Source organism: Urocitellus parryii, chromosome 6 (assembly GCF_045843805.1).
Source record: "Urocitellus parryii isolate mUroPar1 chromosome 6, mUroPar1.hap1, whole genome shotgun sequence".
Lineage (NCBI taxonomy): Eukaryota > Metazoa > Chordata > Mammalia > Rodentia > Sciuridae > Urocitellus > Urocitellus parryii.
This window is the reverse complement of record NC_135536.1, coordinates 187,185,435-187,206,383: the sequence shown is the minus strand read 5'-3', so window position 1 is coordinate 187,206,383 and position 20,949 is coordinate 187,185,435. Positions and strand designations below refer to the sequence as shown.

At 57.7% G+C, this 20,949-nt stretch overlaps 1 protein-coding gene across 1 annotated transcript in view; it reads right to left on the bottom strand.

The window, feature by feature from the left end:
* Positions 1-20,949, bottom strand: part of Bmp7 (bone morphogenetic protein 7) — a 69,236-nt gene that overhangs the window by 4,454 nt on the left and 43,833 nt on the right. Inside the window, exons 3-4 of the mRNA XM_026406785.2 lie at positions 18,981-19,129; positions 6,037-6,234 (exon numbers count right to left, since the gene is read on the bottom strand). Coding sequence (XP_026262570.1) covers positions 6,037-6,234; positions 18,981-19,129 — 347 coding nt within the window. The remainder of the gene's footprint in view (positions 1-6,036; positions 6,235-18,980; positions 19,130-20,949) is intronic.

The following is a 20,949-nucleotide window of genomic DNA, read 5'->3' as shown; positions in this document are numbered from 1 at the left end:
GTTCACGTCCCTCCGCGTGACGCAGTGGGAGCACGATCACTCCAGCCGGAGGGCGGCTGGGAGATCTGGCCTGGTGCTGCCCACACAGGTCCCTGCCAGGGGAGGTGCCCGGCCTCTCCTCTCCCTCACCAGCTCAGCCAGAGCACCTTCAGGACCCCTCTGGACACTGGCTTCCCTGATGGAATGCTGGCATGTGCCTGGGGTCCACGAGGGGTCAGACCCCACAGCAACCCCAGCTGGCTGCACAGCCCTGCTCAGAGGGGTCTGCTTCAACTGTGTGGCCTAGGAGTGAGGTCAGAGCACCCCTAGACTTTCTTCCATCTGGGGGACAAGAGGTGTGCAGAAACACCTGGAACAGAGTCCCCCCACAGCACCAGGAAGAGAGGACAGAAGCCAAACCCCTGATGGCCAGCACACACCCCACTGCGGTTCCCACGGGAGCAGCCACAGTGCCCCGGGGTTTTCCAGAAGCGTACGTTGGTGAGCCTCAAGTCAGGCCCGGGCACTCGGGACCGCTGCAGAGTCTGCGCACGCCTCGCACACGCACGCTCTGAACGCCCGCTTCCACCTGCGGCTGGGCGTGCTTTCTCCTTAACCATGACCTGCCCATCCTCCACCTTTCTATCTACCCAGAGTGATGTCCACCTCCGGCCCTTGCCTGGAAGGCCTGGGTGGCTCTGATCCCTGAACCATCAGCCACAGGCTGCTCCTACGGGGGCCTTTGTGCTGAGCCATTTCTCACAGCCCAAAGGCTCCAGTGCGTGTTCCTCCATTCTGTGTCTGGTTCCTACTGTGTATTCTAGTCTTGGCTCCAATGTCACCTCCTTAAAAGGCCTTGTGAAGTCACCGCTGCATCTCCAAAGCCTTGAGTCCACACTGCACATCACATGTAAAGGAGGCTCAAAGCCTCAGCCTCACTCACCCCTCTAATGCTCTCGGGGCTGAGCATGCCGGTGGGCAAGGTGGCCCAGGGAATGAGCGTCCCAGTGGGCATCTGAGAGGAGGGAAAGGGCAGGCCCAGCAGGTGAGGGAGAGCTTGCTGCGTTACCTGACCCAGGTTATAGGACTCAGGTGCTTGTGTCCCCACGCCTCTCTGATGGACCCAGTGTGGCCCTCCTGAAAGATCTGTTACTGGCCCCTCATGGCAACCTCCCCTTTCCCGGTGACTGTTTGGGACACCCAGGCCTGAGCTCGCCAGCACGTCCTGCCACCAGAGGCAGGCCCTGTTCGGGAAGGGCAAGGAGCTCAGCTCAAACCATGGGCCTGGGGGTTCTGCAAAGAGGGCCCTCCATCCTAAGGAAGACCCATGGGAAGACGCCCTGCTTTCTCCTGTTGCCTGGCAACAAAAGAATAATGAGGCCCCCACGGCTCTGGGTAGCCAGGGCCCTGAGATGAAGCGCTGCTGAGATGGCAGGGCAGGGAGCACTAGAGCTGGGGCCGCAATTCCACTGCTGAGCTCCTGGATCAGAACCTCCCCTCGGTTCTGTGGGCAGTGCATGTTCCAGTATTGACGAGCACGGGACGTGGGGTTCTGAATTTGCAGGCAGTCCATCCCGACTGGTGCTGCCAGCGCAGGCTCGTCCCACGGTGGACAGTGTGGTCTGCTTGAGTCTCCCCGGCGATGCCCTGGAGGTGCAGGCCCAGACACACAGCAAGCCCTGCAGGCCAGCAGGGGCTCTCCCAGCCGCTGGCTCCAGTGGCCACCTCCACGCCAGGCCAGCTGCCTGAGTGTTTGCAGCAGTTCGCCAGGGCTCTCACTCGTACCACCAGCCCACCCGGGGGACATTTAAAACTGCACACAGGCACACCTTTTAACTACTGAGTATCACGGCTGTGTCCCTCAAACCAGTGACACGCCACGAGGGTGTCTGATGAAGAGGGAGCCACCCCCAACACCCGCTCTCCACCATCCACAGGAATCCTAGGTTAGTGAGAAGTGGGTGGGGGCCAGGCTGTCACTCAAGTACAAAGGTCGAGCTCAAGGGCACCCTGGGAGAAGGGCCCAGGGAGCTGGAAAGGCAGCTTCCCCTGGCTGCCCAGAGATCTCCATCGGCACCCTCGCTGTGGCAATGCGGGGTCATAGGAAGCTCCCTCCACCCACAGCCTCCTCGCTCTTGCCTAAGGCGCGGCAGAAGGTGGGGAGCATCCTACAGGCCAAGGAGCCTGACTGAAGTGCCCCAAATGAGAAAGAGGTCTGAGCACGTCAGCTCGGGCCTGGGTCATTGCCAAGTACATGTGTCCGGAGTAAAGAAAGACCCTGAGCTGACGTGAGGGCTCAGCACCAGGGTAGATCCACACTGTCAGCCAGGAGCACAGGAGGGGTCCTTGGGCCCAAGTGCCACTTCCCCAACCACATCTGAAACAATGAAGTTTGACTCAAAGTTCAAACCCCAAGCCCAACAGGGGGTGGTGGACGTGCTGTGGGGCTGGACACTGGCACTACCATCAGGGACCCTAGACACCTGCTCTGCACTTCTGGTCTCAGAGAAAGTGGCTGGAACTCCTGTGTCTCACTAGGACTTCGTAGCAGAAAAGCCAAGCAAGGCTCCCAGCCCCCGGCCCTCCAGTCCTGCCCCACTTGCCCACACAGCAGAGCGGGAGGCTGCACATGCCACTTGCCCTGGTGGCCTCCACCTCCACGAGGCCCTGCCCAAGCAGCCAGCACGTCTCGACCAGTGCGCAGACCCAGCTGCCACCCCCACGGGTCGTCTGGTGGAGGCGGCTGATCACCAGGGCACTGGGCTCAAGTGGGGCGAGGGCCCAGGTCCTCCACCCAAGCACGCCATCTGAAGAGCCGTTGGGCCCTGGGGGTGGCTCACAGCAAGCAGCTCCATGGCAGGCGGCAGGCTGCAGCCTGTGTCCCCAACCCACACACAAGAGCTGCGGTCGAGAGAGGATTCAGCTTGTGTGGCCCCATAGCAGGGTTCCTGGCCTGTCACATCACGTGAGATGGGCACACCTCCAAGACACAGGGCACGCACGCCCATGCACGGGGGCGGGCACTGGCTTATGAAGTCTGGGGTGGGGCCCAGACCTGGGATTTTTTTTTTTTTTAATTAAACTTCCAGGCCGTGTTTAGAAGAGCTTTAACAAGGCCAGGGAGTTGAAATCCACAGGAAGGAGGGAGGTGGCAGGTGGAGTAGCTGCCCCATGGGGAGTGAGGGCCCCGTCCCTGGACACTTGGTGAGGATCTGATGGAGAATCGGGTTGGGAGGCCAGGACCTCTTTCCTGCCCCCTCCTTCTGATAGGGCTCCAGGACAGAGCCTGCTGGGGTGGAACGTGCCAGCACTTCCAGCCTGCTAGGATGCAAAAGCCTCGGCCAAGCCCCCAGGCCCTGGCTGAAGCCCCGTGTCCCACCCCACTCGCCCTCCTCAGAGCAGCCAGAACCATCTCCCACCCCACTGCACATAGCGTGGAGCTCTGAGAAACCTCTCCATGTTCTTGAGCTGAATTTCAAACCTGAGCTGCAGCTTGCAGGGGGGGATCCACACCTGCCCCTCACCTGCCCCAGCCACACGGCCTCAAGCATGCCAGGGAGCCTCCGCCACGGGCCCTGCAGCTGCAGGTCCCACTGCCTGGCCAAACCCTGGGGACAGCCTGGCCACATTCAGCACCTCCTCCTCACTTCCCAGGGGAAGCCTTGCCTGCCCCTGGCATGGGCTGGAGTCCCACGTCACTGTCCCCCATCCTGGGCCTCTCCTCACACAGGGTGATAATGATGCCCGCCTCCTGCCCGGCCTGGAGAGCTTCCCCACTGAGCCCCAGCCCTAAGGCCCAGCTCGGAGGAGCCCCTGATGTGAAGGAACAGATCAGGTGATCTTTGATTTAGCAAATCACAGACCCTTTCAAGAAACCTAAAAAAGGGCATGAATGGAGTCCAAGCACAACCCTGCACACACTCTGAGCCACCTGGGCCACTGAAGCCCACTGGGGTCAGGAAGTCCTGCTCTCAAAAGTGCCCCTCGGCCCAGCAGGCTGCCTCTCCCTGGGAAAGTACAATGAACCTTAGGATGGGCTGGGTGAGGCGGAAGGGGCCGCTGGCAATGGGAGCTGGGTTGGGGGGCCGCTGCTGCAGCCTCGCCATGAGACCTCTAAACACCCCAGTTTTCTGGGTGGTTCCATGGACCAGCCCAGGCCTGGGAGTGTGCTCAGAGGCCCCAGCTGCCACAGCTGCTGACCAGGGCAGGTTTGTGCCTCAGACTGTTCCTGGAAGCCACCAGGGTCCCAGCTCTGGGAGCTGAGCTCAGGGGGACACCCAGCCCATCAGCAGAGGAGAAAGCTATGTGGATAGTGGCAAGCTCCTGCCCACTGCCCTGGTGCACACCACCACACAGGGCAGCTCCAGGTCACACTAACTGCCCATCTGGCAGCATAGGAGTTAAGTCCAGCACAGCTGCCAGCTGAAGTCTAAGTGTCATGGGCTGCCTTCTTTCTGGGGGTTCTGGGGAGAGTCCATTACCACCTTTTCCTGCTAGAGGTCACCTGCTCTCCCTGGCTCAGGTCACCTGGAAAGGGGGACTTAGAGGTTTTTTTGTTTTTTTTCAGCCATAACCTGGGCTCCAAGGATCTGGGTGGCCACCACCACAGTCCCCGGGAAAGCGTCTGCTAGAGATGTTAATTGACATTTTCCTTTCAGTCTGGGAGAAAATAAAGGTGCGTCTCCTACCAGCACAGGGACCGCTCCACATGCAGGGGAGCATGAGATGGGTGAGGGTGGGGGTGGCCACAGGTGACCACAGGGCTGGGAAGGCGATTCTGGCTCCTAAATCAAGATCAAGATGTACCATCCTGGGTTCCGGCAGCCTACGCCACCAGACACCATCAGTGTCCAACTGTCCAGTCAGCCTGTGGGGAAAGGGACCCTGTGCCAGCCAGCCATGTTCCCAAAGCCCCAGACAAGGACAGGCTCATGCACGGACTTGGCAAATGCCTGGGGAATCGTCAAAACCCCTCAAGAGGACTACTGGGGACACCAAGGCTCATCTAGGACAGGCAGATAGCTCCAGGCAATTCTAAACAGGGACGTGGTTCCAGTGTAGTGGACAGCCAGCCTGCTCCTGGGGCTCAATCCCAGGGCTGCCACTTACTCCGTGCCCTTGGACAAGTTACTTAACTTAAACTGAGCCCCAGTTTATCTCTCTGTAAAACAGGAAGCCTCGGAGTCTCGGAGCCCCAAGAACTATAAAACCTCATGTGCTAAAATCTGTCCCGCTCTATAGCAAGGATCTGAATGCTGCCAACCCTAGAAATGTCCTTTGGGGTTGCCTCACATTTAGTACTTTCATTAATCTTTGAATTTCTTTTAATGAAGATATTACCTCTATTTGGGGGAGGGGGTGGTGGGGATTGAACTCAGGGGCACTTGACTCCGGAGCCACATCCCCAGCCCTATTTTATATTTTATTTAGAGACAGGGTCTCACTGAGTTGCTTAGCACTTCGTTTTTGCTGAGGCTGGCTTTGAACTCACGATTCTCCTGACTCAGCCTCTGGAGGTTCTGGGTTGTCTCTATTTTTACAGGTGTCTCTATTTTTAAATTCTTTCCTATAGTAATGAAACATTTCAAACAAACCTAAAAGTATACCAAATAATATACAAAAACACTTTCCACCCATATTATTTTTTCAAGGAATCAAATTGGTCACAAGTTCTCAGTATTTTTCATTTTAGGAAATAAGTGCAAGATACAGCCAACAGCTCCCTCCGTTTCCCCTCCCACCCACACCCACTGCCTGTCTTCCTAACTCCCCTTCCGAGGTGTCAGTGCGGCCGCTGTTTTCTCTAAGGACAGATCTGCACCATCTGCATCATGCTATGCTAATGCTTTTCCATTTGCATTTCTAAGTTGATTTATTAGCTTTATTAATAATCAAGCTGCCAGGCTCTGGGCAGGCAGGGATGTGGGTCTGCTTCTGGCTGTGTCTGCTCTGGAGCCGCCTGTGGAGCTCCCACCCTGATCTGGAGTGGTTCTCGTTCCGGGGCTCTGTGGGGCCCTGGGGTCCTCGGGTACCTGCGCCAACCCACCCTGGACGTACCTGCCACACTGGCCATCCTCAGAGCCTCCTGGTTCTTGGGCGTCTTGGAGCGGTTCTGGCTGCGCTGCTTGCCCCCAGTAGACCGGATGCTGCGGAGGTGGACCTCGGTGGCCTTGAAGAAGGCCACCATGAAGGGCTGCTTATGCTGGGGCCCGTGCCGCCCGATCAGGCCCGCCAGCTTGGGGTTGACGCTCTGCCCTAGGGAGGAAGCAGCCAGACGAACAGACGGTGGGTTCCGGGAGGGACAGGGCAGCTCCGTGCTGCAGACATCATCTCCCCTGCCCTTCATCCATGGTTCTGCCACCCACCAGTCCTGGCCACAGCCAACCCCAGGCCAGGAACTGTCCTAGCAGCCTGGAAGCAGCTACAAGCAAAAGAGAAAAGCCCCCACTCCCCGACTTTGCACAGCGGGGAGGCGGCCGAGGGACCCCCTGGGTACTGAGTGGGACCGGTAGGTGTGGAGGAAAACGGGCAGGGGAGGGGCAGGCTGCAGTTGGCAGAGGGTCCCACGCCAGGTGCACCTAAGTCCCACTCGGTGCTACGTGGACAGCAGCAAGCTCCTGCCCACTACCCTGGTGCACACCACCACACAGGGCAGCTCCAGGTCTGGGTGGTCACCACACAGTTCCATGGCCGAAGTGGGTCACATAGTCAACCTAATTTGGAGGGGGGCATTCCTGTTCTGTGCCAAGGAGGGTGGGCACAGCTTCCAACAGGCCTAACGACTGCAGAGAGACCACTGGAGAGGAGAGCTGAGGACCATGAGGAGGACACCCCTCCAGACACAGGGAGTCCAGAGGCAGTTGTCTGGAGGTGGGCAGAGGGCCACGGGTGAGGGCTGCAGGGGGGTAAGTAGTGGGCAGGGGCAGCAGGAGCCCTGATGGTGTCGGTCCTGTGGGTAGCAGCAAGCTTTTGCCTTGACTGTCCACCGGGGCCAGCAGTGGTCCCACCAGAGCCTCAGGAGAGGACGATTTGGAAATAGGGTGTTTAAGATGTAATTCAAGGAAAGGCCAAACTAGGCCAGATGGGCCTTGATCCAACAGGCTGTCCTCCTGGGAAGGCCAGGTGAAGGCAGAGGCACAGGCACCAGGGAGGGACACAGGCCAGACACTGGGGTTGCCGGGAGCACCTTCAGCAGGGGGGCACGGAAGCATCCCTCCCTGGAGCCTGGGAAGGAATTCCCCTGCGGACACCCCGGTGACGGACGTGGGTCTTCCAAGCAGTGAGGGAACAAAGCCAGGCTGTTCTGAGCCACCCAGGCTGTGGAACTGTGTTCCCACAGCCCAGGGAGGCCACCGAGGCACTGCCTGAGTGGGAGACACCGCTTCTTACAAGACCACCTCCGTCTGTCCCTGGGGACTGGACTTCAGAGACCAAGGACAGGAGCAGAGGGAGGAGGAAGAGGTGGAGGAACCACCCGGACAGAGGTGAAGGAGGCCCAGCCTGGGCGCTGAGTGGACCGTAAGAAGTGGTCGGATTCCCCAGGTTCGAGTTTTAAACCCATATCTGGAATTTACTTTCACTCTCTGTTTTTAAATAAGTCTAGATTCACTGAAAGTTGGGGAAAATCCACAGGAGGTCCCACGTACCCTTCACCCAGTTTCCCCAATGGAAACATCTCAACTAGAACATGACGTCCCAAGCAGAGAAGGGCAGGTTCTGGGTGTCTTGAAAAGGAACCTCCCGGAATGTGCCAAAGGATGTGGAGACCAGAGCAAGACGCTCCCTGGGGACACGAGAAAGGAAGGCCGCCCGTTTGCCGTGGCGGGGAAAGCAAGGCAGGGCTGGGCAGTGGAGAGGGAAGACGTTGGGTTAGGGGACGTTGTCTGGAGTCCCTACTTGACACCTGAGGGGAGCAGCCAGGCAGGTGGCCAAAGGTCCCAGTCTGAGTGTGGCTATGGATCCAGCCAAAAAGAGACGCTTGGCCTGGGGAGGCTCAGGCCAGCCACCTGCGTTCAAAGCCAACCTCTGGGCACAGCGCACATGCGGAGCTTAGAGGAGCTATCAAATGCCAGCAAGGGCAGCAGGCGGGGCCAGCGAGGGGTTTCAGGAGAGGCGATGAGCTTGCCCGGGGACAGCGTGTGTCTGAACAAGCTGGGCCCAGGGCTCTTTCTCTTCCACAAAGAGGTGGGGGCCTATGGAGAGACTGCACAGGAAGGCCTCAAAGGAAGGTTCCAGAAGAATCCCGGCAGGAAGAAGGGGACACCAGGAGGGGACGGGATCATCCGGTGGAGGAAGTGATCCCCGTGTCCCATCCTCTGCTGACAGCCTGAGACAGGGCCTGGGCACTGACTGTCAGTCTCTGGGCTGGGACAAGGACGAGATCGTTGGAAATCGTATTTAGTGTCAGGTCTGGGTGGGGTACAAGCTCCAAGGGGAGAAAGAAGCATCCGATGAAGACAAAGCTACCTAACATGGGGACAGCTGGGAAGGTGGAGTGCTGCCCCCAGGGACACACAACTTGGAGCCACAGTGCAGAACTGGAACCCAAGTCAGGCTGACAGAGAATCTGGAATCTTTTTTCTGCTTCTTCTGATGCTGGGGATTGAACCCAGGGGCACTTTCCCACTGAGCTACACCCTAATTCCTATTTATTTATTTAAATTGAGACAGAATCTTACTAAGTTGCTGCGGCTGGACTCGAACATTCAATCCTCTTGCTTCAGCCTCCTGAGACTCTGGGATTATAGGTGTGCACCACGGCGCCCGGTTTCTCGAGGACTCTTGACCACTGAAGCTAGGATGCCCCAAGGTCAGGCAAGAGGGGTCAAGGCCACAAGAACAATGTCTCCATAGGGCCCTGGCCCATCCACATCTGGAATTAACTCTGCCTGGAGTCCCCCAGACGGGCCAGGAGTCAAGGAAATCTCTCAAGACCAGATCAGCACCAGGGGTTCACTTTGGCTTTTTAACAGCTCATGTTTAAAGAAACAAACCCGCTCCGTCCGCCGTGGCCTGGCCTCCACCCCTCTTAGCGCCGGCTGTCCTGCATTCTTAAGCAGGGTTTCCTTGAGTTCATCCACCTATAACTCGAGTGATTCTATAAAAGAAACCATTAAAGCTGAGCCCCTAGGAATTATGCTTCCCCCCTGGAAGGATTTTAGAGCAAAATAAAAATGCCTGACCTGAAAACCTGGTGCCGTTCCAGACACCTTAAGTCCAAGTGCTGGGAATGGAGTCCACAGCACCGTGGGAGGACCTGGCCAGGGACCCACAGGCTCCGCTGAGCGACAGCAGGTCAGGGGACAGAGGAGATCGACAAGGGTTGGACATGTTGCCGGCAGGGCCTCGAGCTCCTCATCTGCAAAAGCCCTGCCCGTCCCTTTCCTGGTAACCCACCCCTTTTCACTGAGGCAGCTGTGCCGAAAGCCGACTGCACCTGGCCTCACGGGTGGGACTGAGGTTTAATAAGAGGCCACTAATCCTCTAGAACAGTCACTGGCTCAGGGATTAACGTGTGACCCAATTCAGTCAGTGAGTGCAAGAGAAGTACCCGGGAAGTTTCTTTTCTGGAAACTTTCCACTCTAACTTTCAGAAGTGATTTTCTCTCTACAAACAGGACCGAGGGAAGAGAAATGGAGGGAGTCCTGGGATCGGCCACCACCTAGCAACCACAGGGAGAGCAGGATCAACAAAAGCTGACCAGCAGAAGGAGCACCAGAGAGGCAGGGTCTCTCCTGATGTCACCAGGTCATGGTCAAACCAGCGGCACATTCGAGCCGGCCAGCGAGATGAATGACCTCCCCCCGTGACGGAGTCCACGCCGATGTTTGGGGCCATTCTTGCCCCTTTCTAAGTGGCTGAGGACAGGGCACGTCGGTGCAGGCCATGGTGGCCTGGTCAGGAGCAGACCCTCCGCAGGTGTGGCTGAAAGACACCTGGCAGTGGTTCACTTACCTTCACCAAAGACAGGGACACAGAAAGTAGGCCGGCCATTTCCCCCAGAAGCCGACCGTGTCATGCCCACGTGACCCACCAGAGCTCCCCGGCACACGCCCAGGAGAACTGAGCCCAGCGTCACATGACCAGCTGCATGTGAGTGGCACAGCAGCAGCAGGCACAAAATCAGAACACGGAGACAAATGCCAGGCCTGAGGACGGTGTGGCTCACCTGGGGACAGGGAGGACACAAGCCAGAGAGGGTGGGCTCCAGGGACAGTAGGCCCGATGGCTCTGGGGGGGCCATCCTGGCACTCTAGCAGGGGGCTCAGCAGCAGCACCCCCAGCTGTGACAACCAAGAATGCCTCAGAACTTGTCACGTGTCCCCTGGGAGGCAAAGGTCTTGGTGGAGAGCCTCCCCCTGGCGGGGCATGTGGTAGACATTCCACATGCTGGGACTCCCCAAGCCCTGTGTCGGCTGACACCAGTCTGCACGACGACTCTGAGGTCCATCCTCGTGGTCCCGAGTGCCCCTGTTCGTCCTCTGCATGGCCGAGGGTGTCCCACGCTATGCATGGACACATTGCTTAGCCGTTCGCCAGGTGAGGTCTTGGGGCTCCTTCCAGTTCTGATGATGATCATCAGAGACAGCTGGGCACAGGCCGTTGAGGGAACCGCCCCTTCGTTTCTTCTGGTCTGGAGCAGGAGTCGTCTCCCACACACCTGTCCCCCTCTGCCTCTGCACGCTCCGGGTGTCTCACATTTCCAGTCTTTAGGGACGAGGGAAGCCATGTGCCGGGCCCTCACCTGGTGGCTCAGTCTGAGTGCAGAGGCCTGATGCAAAGAGGTGCGTGAGCTGTGGACCACACGCCGTGCCCCGCCTGGCCCCGCTCTCCCTCCCACCCTTCCCTGCCTCTGGGGCCTGGGACTGCAGGATTCTGGAAGTGTCTTCCTCCTAAAAGGCAGCCACAGGGATTGAGAAATGTCCTTTACCCTGCCCACCAGATCCTGCCTCCCTCCGTCCTTGGGGACAAGGAGGCAGCCCTCCTGCCAAGGGTGAGTGAAGGGCCCCGGGACAAGACATTCAGGATGGTAGGCCAGAAGGGCACAGGCTTGGCGCTGATGACTGGCCCAGGGGGTCAGGCCACATCCAGCCACCGCCTGCTTTTTCAAATAAAGTTTTATTGGAATACCGCCAGCGCACATGGTGGGTCCCAGAGTCTGCTTTCCCACCAAGGCTACTGCTGTGCAGGCAGATGCCCAACCCTCCAAGCCTCCGATGCCCACCCTGGGCACCACAAAAACACTGGCAGCTCCCTGCCAACCAACCTTCGACCAATTTGCTTCCAGCCTACGGAGGAAACCGTCCCTGTCTTGAGCTGGGACACGCCCGTGTTCTATCACACACGTCTGGGCCCTCTGGGTACCGTCTGTCTCTCCCTCCATTGCCGGTCCTCGACGAAAACAAAAACCATTTCCTGGGCATTTTCTCAGTGCCAGGCACTGTGCTAAGTATGTTCAAAGTAAGAACTGTGACTGGTGACCCACGTTCACAACAGGGGAGGACAAGGTCATGGGCATGAAGGCTGCCTAGGGCGCCGGCACTCGTCGGGGCAGACGAGCTCACACAGGGTCCAGCTGACGCGAGGCTACACACTGCACCCCCGCACCATCTGTCAATGGGTCCAGGCGGATATTGGCACAGGGCCCCCCAATCCAGAAAGGATTCCAGGCTGGCTGTGGGGTGCCTGCGGAGGCCCCAGCAGTAGGAAGATCCGCCGTGGCAGCAAGGGAAGGCTCACGGAGAGCTGAGGCAGGCGGACACAGGGGTCTAGGAGAGTCCAGCAGGTACACCTCAGCCCCACGGGCCGAGCAGTGGCCCAGCCCGGGGCAGCCGGCAAGCTCTGGGGAAAGATCCCGGAGAGCAGGCAGGAAGCACAGCCGGAGCCTCTCAGGACAAGAGGGGACACAGCCCACCCAGAGAGGGCAGCGTCTTGGCTCTCCTCTGGTCCCTTTGTTTTCCAGGCCCGAGGCCACCAGCTGCCCCTCCGAGGCCCCAGCATAAAAGTGTCCCTCATTAGCGGTGGGAAACACTTCAAGTCCAACCACCCCTCTCCACGAGCCAAAGCCCGAGCGACAAGTGAGAACACAGTTAACACTGCGACATCTGCTTGGCCCCGTGACCCACTTCCGTCCTCGCCACCGCTGCCCACCCGGCCCTGGAAGGACCCACCCCAGCTGCTGGGCCATCGGGCTTCCCCCCCCCCCCCGCTCCCTCTCCGGCTTTTGGACAAACAGGAAGTGAAGAAATCACCAGGCGAAGGCACCTGGGGGCCAGCTGCCCAGGGGCGGGCGTCAGCAGCCGCTTGAAGGGCGGGTGTGCACAGCGGCTCACCTCCGCGTCCTCCCCGACCACCACGCTTGAACTGCACGGCACATCTGCCAGGGTCGAAGAGCGGGACACACGCTCTCCCACGCCAGAGGACAGAGGCTTGGCTGTGCACAGGGTGCCCACTTCCAGAGGCAGCAGTGGGGCGGGGAGAAGATGCCTCCTGGCCTGGAGCTCTGCCGCGTAGAAGGGGTCCCTGAGGAAGAGGGAGGGGGGCAGGCGGGGCCACCAGATCATCTTCTTCATCAGAGGCTGATAGGCGCCACCTTCCTGCACCTCCCAGTGATTTCTTCTGTGAACAGGGTGAGCGGGGAGGTGACCCCATGAGCCAGGATGGGATGCTAGAGTTCTCTTCTTGGGATCCAAGGAGCACAAGCTTCCAGAGGTCTTCATCACCCACAGCGGGCTCTGGAGGTGGAAATCGGCCCCAGGAGAGCAGCAGGAAACCCTCGCGCGCAGGACAGTGGGCACAGCATCGGCCCTCCCCTCCACAGAGTGGCCCCTCATTCACGGCCCCCTCCTGCAAGATCGTGAGCCACGTGACGGCCAAAGCTTAAGTCTTGTTTAGGCAGTTTGTTGAGTGAATATATGTCATTCCAACATGGGCCAAGAGGCTGTCAGATGCAGGAAGCTGTTTCTAACAACCAAATGAGGTGGAGGAGAGGTCTGTGCTGCTCCCGTCCCAGCCTAGGCGGGGCCGGAAGCCAATGTACATTGAGGGCCCATGAAAATGTTTTAATGTCCCTTAAAACATGAGACAAAACATGAACTTTCAGTATCAAAGAAAATGTTTTAATGTTTAATTCAGCCAGGATCATAACCATCTTTATATCCACGTGGCCATAAAAAACACTTTTTAATTTTTTTTAGAGGGAGAGGAGCTCAGGGAAGTCCCACACTGCCCAGATGGTCCTCCAGGAAGCCAGCCCTAGTGAGGGGCTCTTTGAAAGGATCTTTTCTTCCCAGGGAAGAGGACATTGAGGACAGCCAGAAGGACCCAGCATTCGCGGGGTGCATGTGTCGATGACTTTACGGACCCTACTGGGCACTGTGCTCTCGAGCCCCACCCACGCCTGGTCCCTGGTGACGACATTCCAGTGAAGAGCGAGGGGGCAGGAGTCAGTGTTCTGGGTCCACCCCAGGAGCCAGGGGACTCAGCTTTCTCAGCCCCACGTGGCAGTGACAACTGGGCTGCATGGGCAGGGTTCTTGTGAGAACTAAATAAATCTACCACCATCACAGAGAAATGCTCATCAAACCCACAGTCATGGGCACAGACGTGCAGCCGCCCAGGGCTCAGTAACCCCCAGGGCCCACCCTCTTCTTCCTGCAGCCCACCTGCAGAGCAAGTGATGCTGTGTCTAAGAACAGATGAAGGGGCAGGCCGGGACACACCAGGGGACCCCAGGAGCCACTCCGGCTGCTGCACCCCTTGGTGGAGGACCCAAAGTCCGTGGGAGTCCCTGCTCAAGGGCACCCACCTCTCCTCCCTGCCCTGACTGGTCATGCTCTGCTTGCCCCCATCCCCAGCACCCACGGGGGTGCAGAACATGGCTGGCCCAGATGTGGGAGCACAGGCCATGGTACAGGTGGGGAACCAGCCCCAGTCCCAAGGTGCTGCCCTCAGGGGATGAGGCCGGGCTGCCCAGCTGGTGCCTGGGGGTTTACAGGCTTCCCTCCCACGCCGTCAGCTTGCTGGCCAGAGTGGAGCCCAGCTGGGCCATGGCTGTGACTAACAGGAGGGCCACAGCTGGGGAGGAGAGGGAGCAGCGCAGCTTCCTGGGTGGTCTCAGAAGGGCACCTCTGGCCCAAGACTCCACCAGGGCCAGATGGGCAGGAAGCCTGCGCAATCCCAGCTTGGTTTGGAGCCCTTGGTGAGCAGGGCTCCCGGCAGGCCACTGCCAAGTTCTTGAAGAAGCCCTGGGGAATGGGGGGTCTGGGTCTCTCCAGGTTCCTGGCCTCTTCAGGTACCATCCATGGCACCTGGACGGGTCCCCAGCCCTCAGTGTCTTGCCTGGGGAGAGGATCTAGAGCCACCAAGCCACCAGGCATGGTGGGCTGGGGAATATGGAGCTCGGGAGGGCTCCCGGGTACTCAGACCTTCCCCCGCGCTGTGGGCATGGTAATGACAGCACCCTCTGCGTGGTGACGGGGAGCGTCACCAGACACATCCACCTGCCCAAGGCATGGGCAGGAACTGAGACCGAGGGGCAGCTGACCATCAGCGAGCCCTCCTTCCATCCAGAGCAAGTTAGTGACTCCTCCCTCCCTGGGTGGGGACCAGGCACAAGTGCTACCAGCCCTGGCACAGTCTCTCCAGGTTCCTGGCCTTTCCAGGTGCCATCCAAGGCAGGGAGGCTCCCAGGCTCAAAGTGAAGAAGGTCCCCAGGGCAGTCAGTATGCAGACCCCGAGGGCCTTCAGCTGTGTAGGCGATCATGAGAAGGCCTGGACCAGGACCCAAGCGGAGCCTGCATGTCCCGGACATGGGGCACAGTCTTTCTAGGATGCCATCACCTACAAGGCCCTACGCTGCCTAAGAGACTGATGGGGAAAGGCACGTTCACGGGCCATCCTCAGGGACTCTCCGCTGTGGGGAGACAGAGGTGTAGGGAAGGCTCCCGGAAGCTGGGTGCCTTCAGGTGGTCCTGATGAGCACTCTTGGGGGCAAGCACCATGGGACACGGAGTTTTCCAGCCGTGCACCTGGCCTTTAGGAATGCTGGGCTCACTGGCCTCTCAGCTCATCCCCCAGAGTCCAAAAGCTCACAGCCAACTGGCCTTGTACCCCTGACGCTCTGAGGGCGTGGTTCTTTCCTGACCAGGGCCACCACACCAAGCTTGCCCCCAGGGATGCATGGCACCTGGACGGGTTCCCCAGCCCTCAGTGTCTTGCCTGTGGACAGGATCTAGAGGCCACCAAGCCACCAGGAATGGTGGGCTGGGGAATATGGAGCTCGGGAGGGCTCCCGGGTGCTCGGACCTCCCCCCCGTGCTGTGGGCACGGTAATGACAGCACCCTCTGCGTGGTGACGGGGAGCGTCACCAGAAACCATGTGTCACCACTCCCTTTGTGCTTGTGGCCAGCACGTGTTAAGCAACTAAGCACTTCCCTTGCATGAGCTCATCTGATCCTGCACAACCACCCTCGGAGGCGGAAACTATTATCAGCCCCATTTTCCAGATGAGGGACACTCGGTGACTCACCCTGGGTCACAGGGCTAGAAACAGCAGGGCTGGGGCTGGAGCCAGGGCAGTCCCTAGCTCTGGGCCCTGCACCGTGCTATCCCAGCAGATGACAAGCCTCAGCCACAGTGTGGGGTGGAGCAGATGCTGGAGGCCAGAGGGACAGAAGGAATCTGGTGTTGGAGGAAAGAGGGGAGCACCGGCCTGACATCAGGAGGAACTGATCACGGGGTCAGGATCACCTGTGAGAAAAATCAGCCCTGGGCCACACGAGCTAGCAGGACCAGCCGGACAGGCACACAGGACCCGCTGGGCCAAGTGGGCAGGGCTAGCCAGCATCTACAAGTCCAGAGGAATAGTCACTTGGAAGAGGGAACTCAAATTCCACTCCCTCTTTACTTTCATCCATTCTCCGTAGGCCCCAGGGACGTTTTAGGAAAAGGAGGCTCGGAGGATTCTGTGGCCAGGTGAGTCTGGAATTCCTCCATGCCATATTTGTGGTCCAGAGATTTGCAAGGGACACAAGCAAAATAAAGGCTCTGATATGTCCTGCAGAGCCTCCTGTTTACTCTCTCCAGCCAGCACTCGTCCTACGAGCTGACCATGAAGCCCTCTGCCTGTGCCTGGGGCACCTGCTGACACCTACCGACACAGTTTGAGAAAGGCTGGCATAGAACAGGCTTGACAATCTTTTCCTTGAAACAACATTTCTGTGCCAGTCATTCGACTTCGCTGTTAAAGCACCCAAGTAAACGGCCCTGGACAAAAGGGCAACAGACTGGCACGTCACCACGCACGTCACCTCCCAGGTCTCCAGGCGTTCTTCTCCCCATTTCCCCCATTTAAAATACGAGGGCTGGGGGTGGGGCTCGGAGGTAGAGTGCTTGCCCAGCTTGTGCCAGGCCCCAGGTTCCATCCCCAGCATTGCAAAAGGACATATTTATACATATGAAATAGTAAAGTGTGTGTGTGTGTGTGTGTGTGTGTGTGTGTGTGTGTGTGTCTCCTTTTCTTCTCCCAGTTGCCCCAAATGGGCTGTGGGCTGACTATGACCACCAAGATTCAGTAATAGGGCAACGGAAAACTCCAGTTCTTTCTTGAGCCCCCTTTCAAGTCTTAGGAACATGGAAAGGGGGTGAAGAATGGAGAGAGGAGTGAGGCACCTTCAGCAGAGAGAGAGGCCTGGGGAGCAGAGCAAGAGTGTGGTTCTCTACTCCGTGGTCCCCGGCATGGCCTGTGGCCTGGGTGAGGGTACTGAAACTCAACGGAGGGGCGTTCTGGATGGTCAGGGCACTCCCTCCTCTCACCCAGACCCTCACAGGCCTTGTAAACTGTTCCTGCTCCCCACTTCCTACTGCCACATCCCTGAGAAAGAGGTAGGAAGAGACACCTCTTTCATTAAATCACCCTCGAGATTCTGGCCAGTTTTCTCCCCAAGCTCCAGATCACAGTGGTGGCCCCAGACAGGAAGGAAAAGGGGCAGAGCCCGGGAACTAGAAAGGAAACAGTGATTGAACCAGCTCTGGTGTCTGGGTCCACCTGGCAAAATCCAGCATCATCGATGTAGAAAGAGAGCCAAACCCTGGGGAAATATTTGCTGCTTGAGCGGCAAAGAGCCAAAGTAGAGGAAAAAAAAGACCAGCGCATGGCAGAGGGTGAGAACGGGGTGTGCAGAGAGGAAACACCATGGTGCAGACGGAGAAATGCTCCACCTCCCCGGGAGAGGAAAGCAGCGGGAACCCCAGGTGCTGTCGGTCCTCCATCAGACTAGCCAGGGTGGGCAAGACCGAGAACTTGAGCAGAGAAGGAGGGAAGCAGGCTCGCTCATGGATGCATAGGAGTGCAGATGAACGGCGTCTGAGCGGGGCCAACTGACAATATCACAGCAGCAACAGGCAATGTCGCTTTCAGGAACTCATCTAGAGCTACACCCACTCCACTGGAAAATGACCTGCATGCCTGGGTTTGCTACTGCGACCTGTTTGTAAGAGCAAGAGATTGGAAAACCCCAGGCATCCACCCCAAAAGGCAATAATAATAGCTTCAACTCTGTTAACTCTGGCTCTCCTTCGTGGGCCCTGTAGTCAGATCATGTTCTAAGTCCTCCGTACTTAGAGTATGATCTGGGGACCTGCAGCCTCAGCATGCCCTGGGGGCTGTCCAAAACGGACCTTCACCCAGTCCAGCCAACTCAGAATCCACATTGTCACAAGAACCCTGGGGAGTCCCCATACACATGAAGGCACTATTTTAAACATTCGCCTCATATGAACCCATAACAACCCCATGGCCCAGATTCTTGTCACCTGCATAGTGGCGATGAGGAAGCCAAGGCTCTGACAGGTCGGGGAAGTTGTTCAAAGTCACACGGGGAGGGAAGGCGAGAGGACACGGACCCTACAAAGTCACGTAAGTCTTACAATGAACTAGGAACCTCTTAATGATGAACAGCATCCATCTCCAAGATAAGCTGTCAGATGAAGAGCACACTGCACCATCATTTGAAGAACAAAAGGAAAGTAGAATCTCTGTGGAAGCTCTTGAATACCCAGATAGCATCTCTGAAAAGGAACTTAGTAACAGGGAAACAGGAGTTGCCTCTGGGAAGTGGAACTCAGCAGATGAGGGAAGGAAGTTGGAGGGAAAGTATTCACTGTCACACACTCCCATACTGTTTGACTATGAGGTCATGGGCCTACATTTCCTGTTCCAAAATAAATGAAAAAACATTTTTTTTTTCCTTAAAACTGGTGGAAGGAAGAAGCTACATGCCCAGAAACCACTCCCATTTAATTAGAAACACCATTTGTGGGGAGGAGAAATGGCACGGCCCACCACTCGCTCCCCACTCATCTTCCTGTCTGCCCTTCTCACAGGAGGTGGGTTGTGAGGGAGGACAGGTGCCCGGGAGGCCCAGCTCCAATGGATTCCAGGACTGAGGACTCAGACCCACTAACAGCGAGGGCACTAATGCTTTGGAAGGTGCGATGGTCCTTAGCCAGGGGCAATTCTGTCCCACAGAGGACGTTTGGCAAAGTCGGCAAGCACTTAGGGGAGACCAGGAGATACTACGGAGCCTAGAGGGGGAGAGGCCACGGGTGCCACTGAATGTGCTCCGGTGCCCGGGCCAGCCCAGGCTGCCGTGCGTCACGAGGTGGAGAAGCTGCACAAGCACTTGGACCGCTGTGTTTACAGGGCTCACTTCAGAGCACTCCAAGGTGAGGCGCTGACAGAGGAGTCCTGGGGCAGCCCTAATTCTGCATCTCTACCATGAGGCACCCCACGGATGTGGGTCCACGGAGCCGTGAGGCCTGTGGCCAAGCTCGCTGGCTCCCTGTGAGGGGAAGGGGCTGCTTTGGCTGGGGGTCGAGTCCTGGGGGAGGGGTGGGAAAGCCTGCTCCAGGAGCAAACAGCACACACACAGCTGCGGACCTCCTCGCCCAGAGCGCGGGCTGCACCAGAACCAGTGGTGGCGGTGGCCGGGGACTCACCATCCAGAGTCTCCACGGAGAGCTGCAGGCCCAGGTTGTGCCTTGGGTTGACCACCCAATGGTTGCTGGTGGCTGTGATGTCGAACACCAGCCAGCCCTCCTCGGAGGCCCAGAGGGTGCGGCTGTCGAGCAGGAAGAGGTCAGACTCCCTGTGAGAGAGGAGGAGAGACACAGGCCCATGGTTAGCCCATCATCGCTCAGTTTCCCCAAAGCCAACAGAGTCTGCGGGACAGGGAGCCACGAGGCGGGCCACTTGTTTCCCCAAAGTGACCAAGCCGACCAAGACCCAGGCACAGAGGGCTCTCAGGAGTCGTGGTGGGGAAAGGGAGCGCAGAAGCATCACAAAAAGACACACGCAGAGGACGCAGGTGCTGCCAGGAAATCTCATTCCACCACGTGCTGGGGGAGGGGCTCCAGCAAGAAGAGTCATCAAGACACCCAAGGCCTGTAGGCTGCCTGTGGCTGGGAGAGACCTGGGGCAGGAGGTGACGATTCCTCACTTACTGCAGCAGAAATTCACCCGGCGGAAGACGGTGGATGGATGGGTACATAGGAAGGTGGATGGGATGAATGGGTGAATGGGATGAATGGGTGAATGGGGTGGGTGGGTGGGTAGATTGGCAGATAGATGGGTGGGTGCAGGTTTGGATAGCTAGATGAGTGGATGGGTGGGTAGGTGGATGTACTCTGCATGCAAGGTCTTCATAACATCTCTTGTGAGCACTTAATTGCAAAGACTCAGTTTTAATACTTTGGGTCCTTCAATACTCAGTTAAAATACTGGAACCCCTAATGTGCCATGTGCCAGGGATTGGAGTGGCACGACTATGTGGGTAGCAACTAGAAGTCTAGTAGTGAGTCAGAGGCCACAGGTGGCCAGGAACGTGCTCCAGTCTGATGAAGAAAATGTAATTTATTCCACCAGTCTGGCTCCTGCCCCAGGGCATTGGTAGTCTCTATCATCCCTGGAGTTAACTAACTTTCCTTGGGGTTAAGGTGAATTTTCTCTGCTCATACATAAAGATGTGGGATGTGGCAACTCCTAACTGAGTTCTTACCACGTGCCAAGCTCTGAGTTGAGATGTCTGACCAGCATCGTGTCACTGAGTCTTACAACAACTCTACAAGGCGGATAATATTGCCAATGCTATTGTTCAGATCTCAAATTGAGGTTCAGAGGGTGGAGTTGTCTGCCCAGGGTTATTCCACTGGGACAGGGTCCAGGCAGGTGGAGCCCCACCAGGCTGCCTGCAAGCCCAAGCCTGCAATGTCACATGAAGACAGAGCTTGTGGACTTCACCTTGGCTCTGGTGTAGCTTGTTACAAAACACGCCACTAGATCTCCTGCTGGAGCCAAGCAGCCATGCCCCTTTGGATGAGGCACAGGTCTCAGGTTGGCCTCAGTCCCCTCTTCCTACAAACAACTGCCAATCACCTCCATTCATCATTCCCAGAGACTCCTAAGTGTGCAAGGGCAGCTGAATTACCATTCTGCTGAAGCCACACTCCCTTAGACATTCCCTAGGCACATCAGCAAGGACGGCACAGGAAACGAGTCTTTGTATCAGCCAGTGTCTCTGACGATTTTAACTCAGAACTCACTAGCAATGCGTTGGGAATGAACAGGCCGCTCAGGGAAGCCCCAACGGGGATGAAGAACCAGGCTCAGAAAGCAAACACGGAGGAGGCAGGTGGGATGGTGCAGGACAGGTGGGGCGGGGATCCTGCTCTTCTTTGCCCTCTTTACATCTCTCCCTCCAAAAGTCTGGAGACGGAGAGTTTAGTTGGCCGGGTCAAGTCACACTCTGTGGTACGGTGGGGCTTGGCTTTCCCCGCCCCATGCCCCTACAACCCCACCATTTAATTCAGATTCAGAAAGTCCTGAACTCGATTCAGAAAGTGTTGAATTCTATCATGGGTTTGGTCTGAATATTAGTGTCCCTCCCAGAACCTATGTTGAAACTTAAAT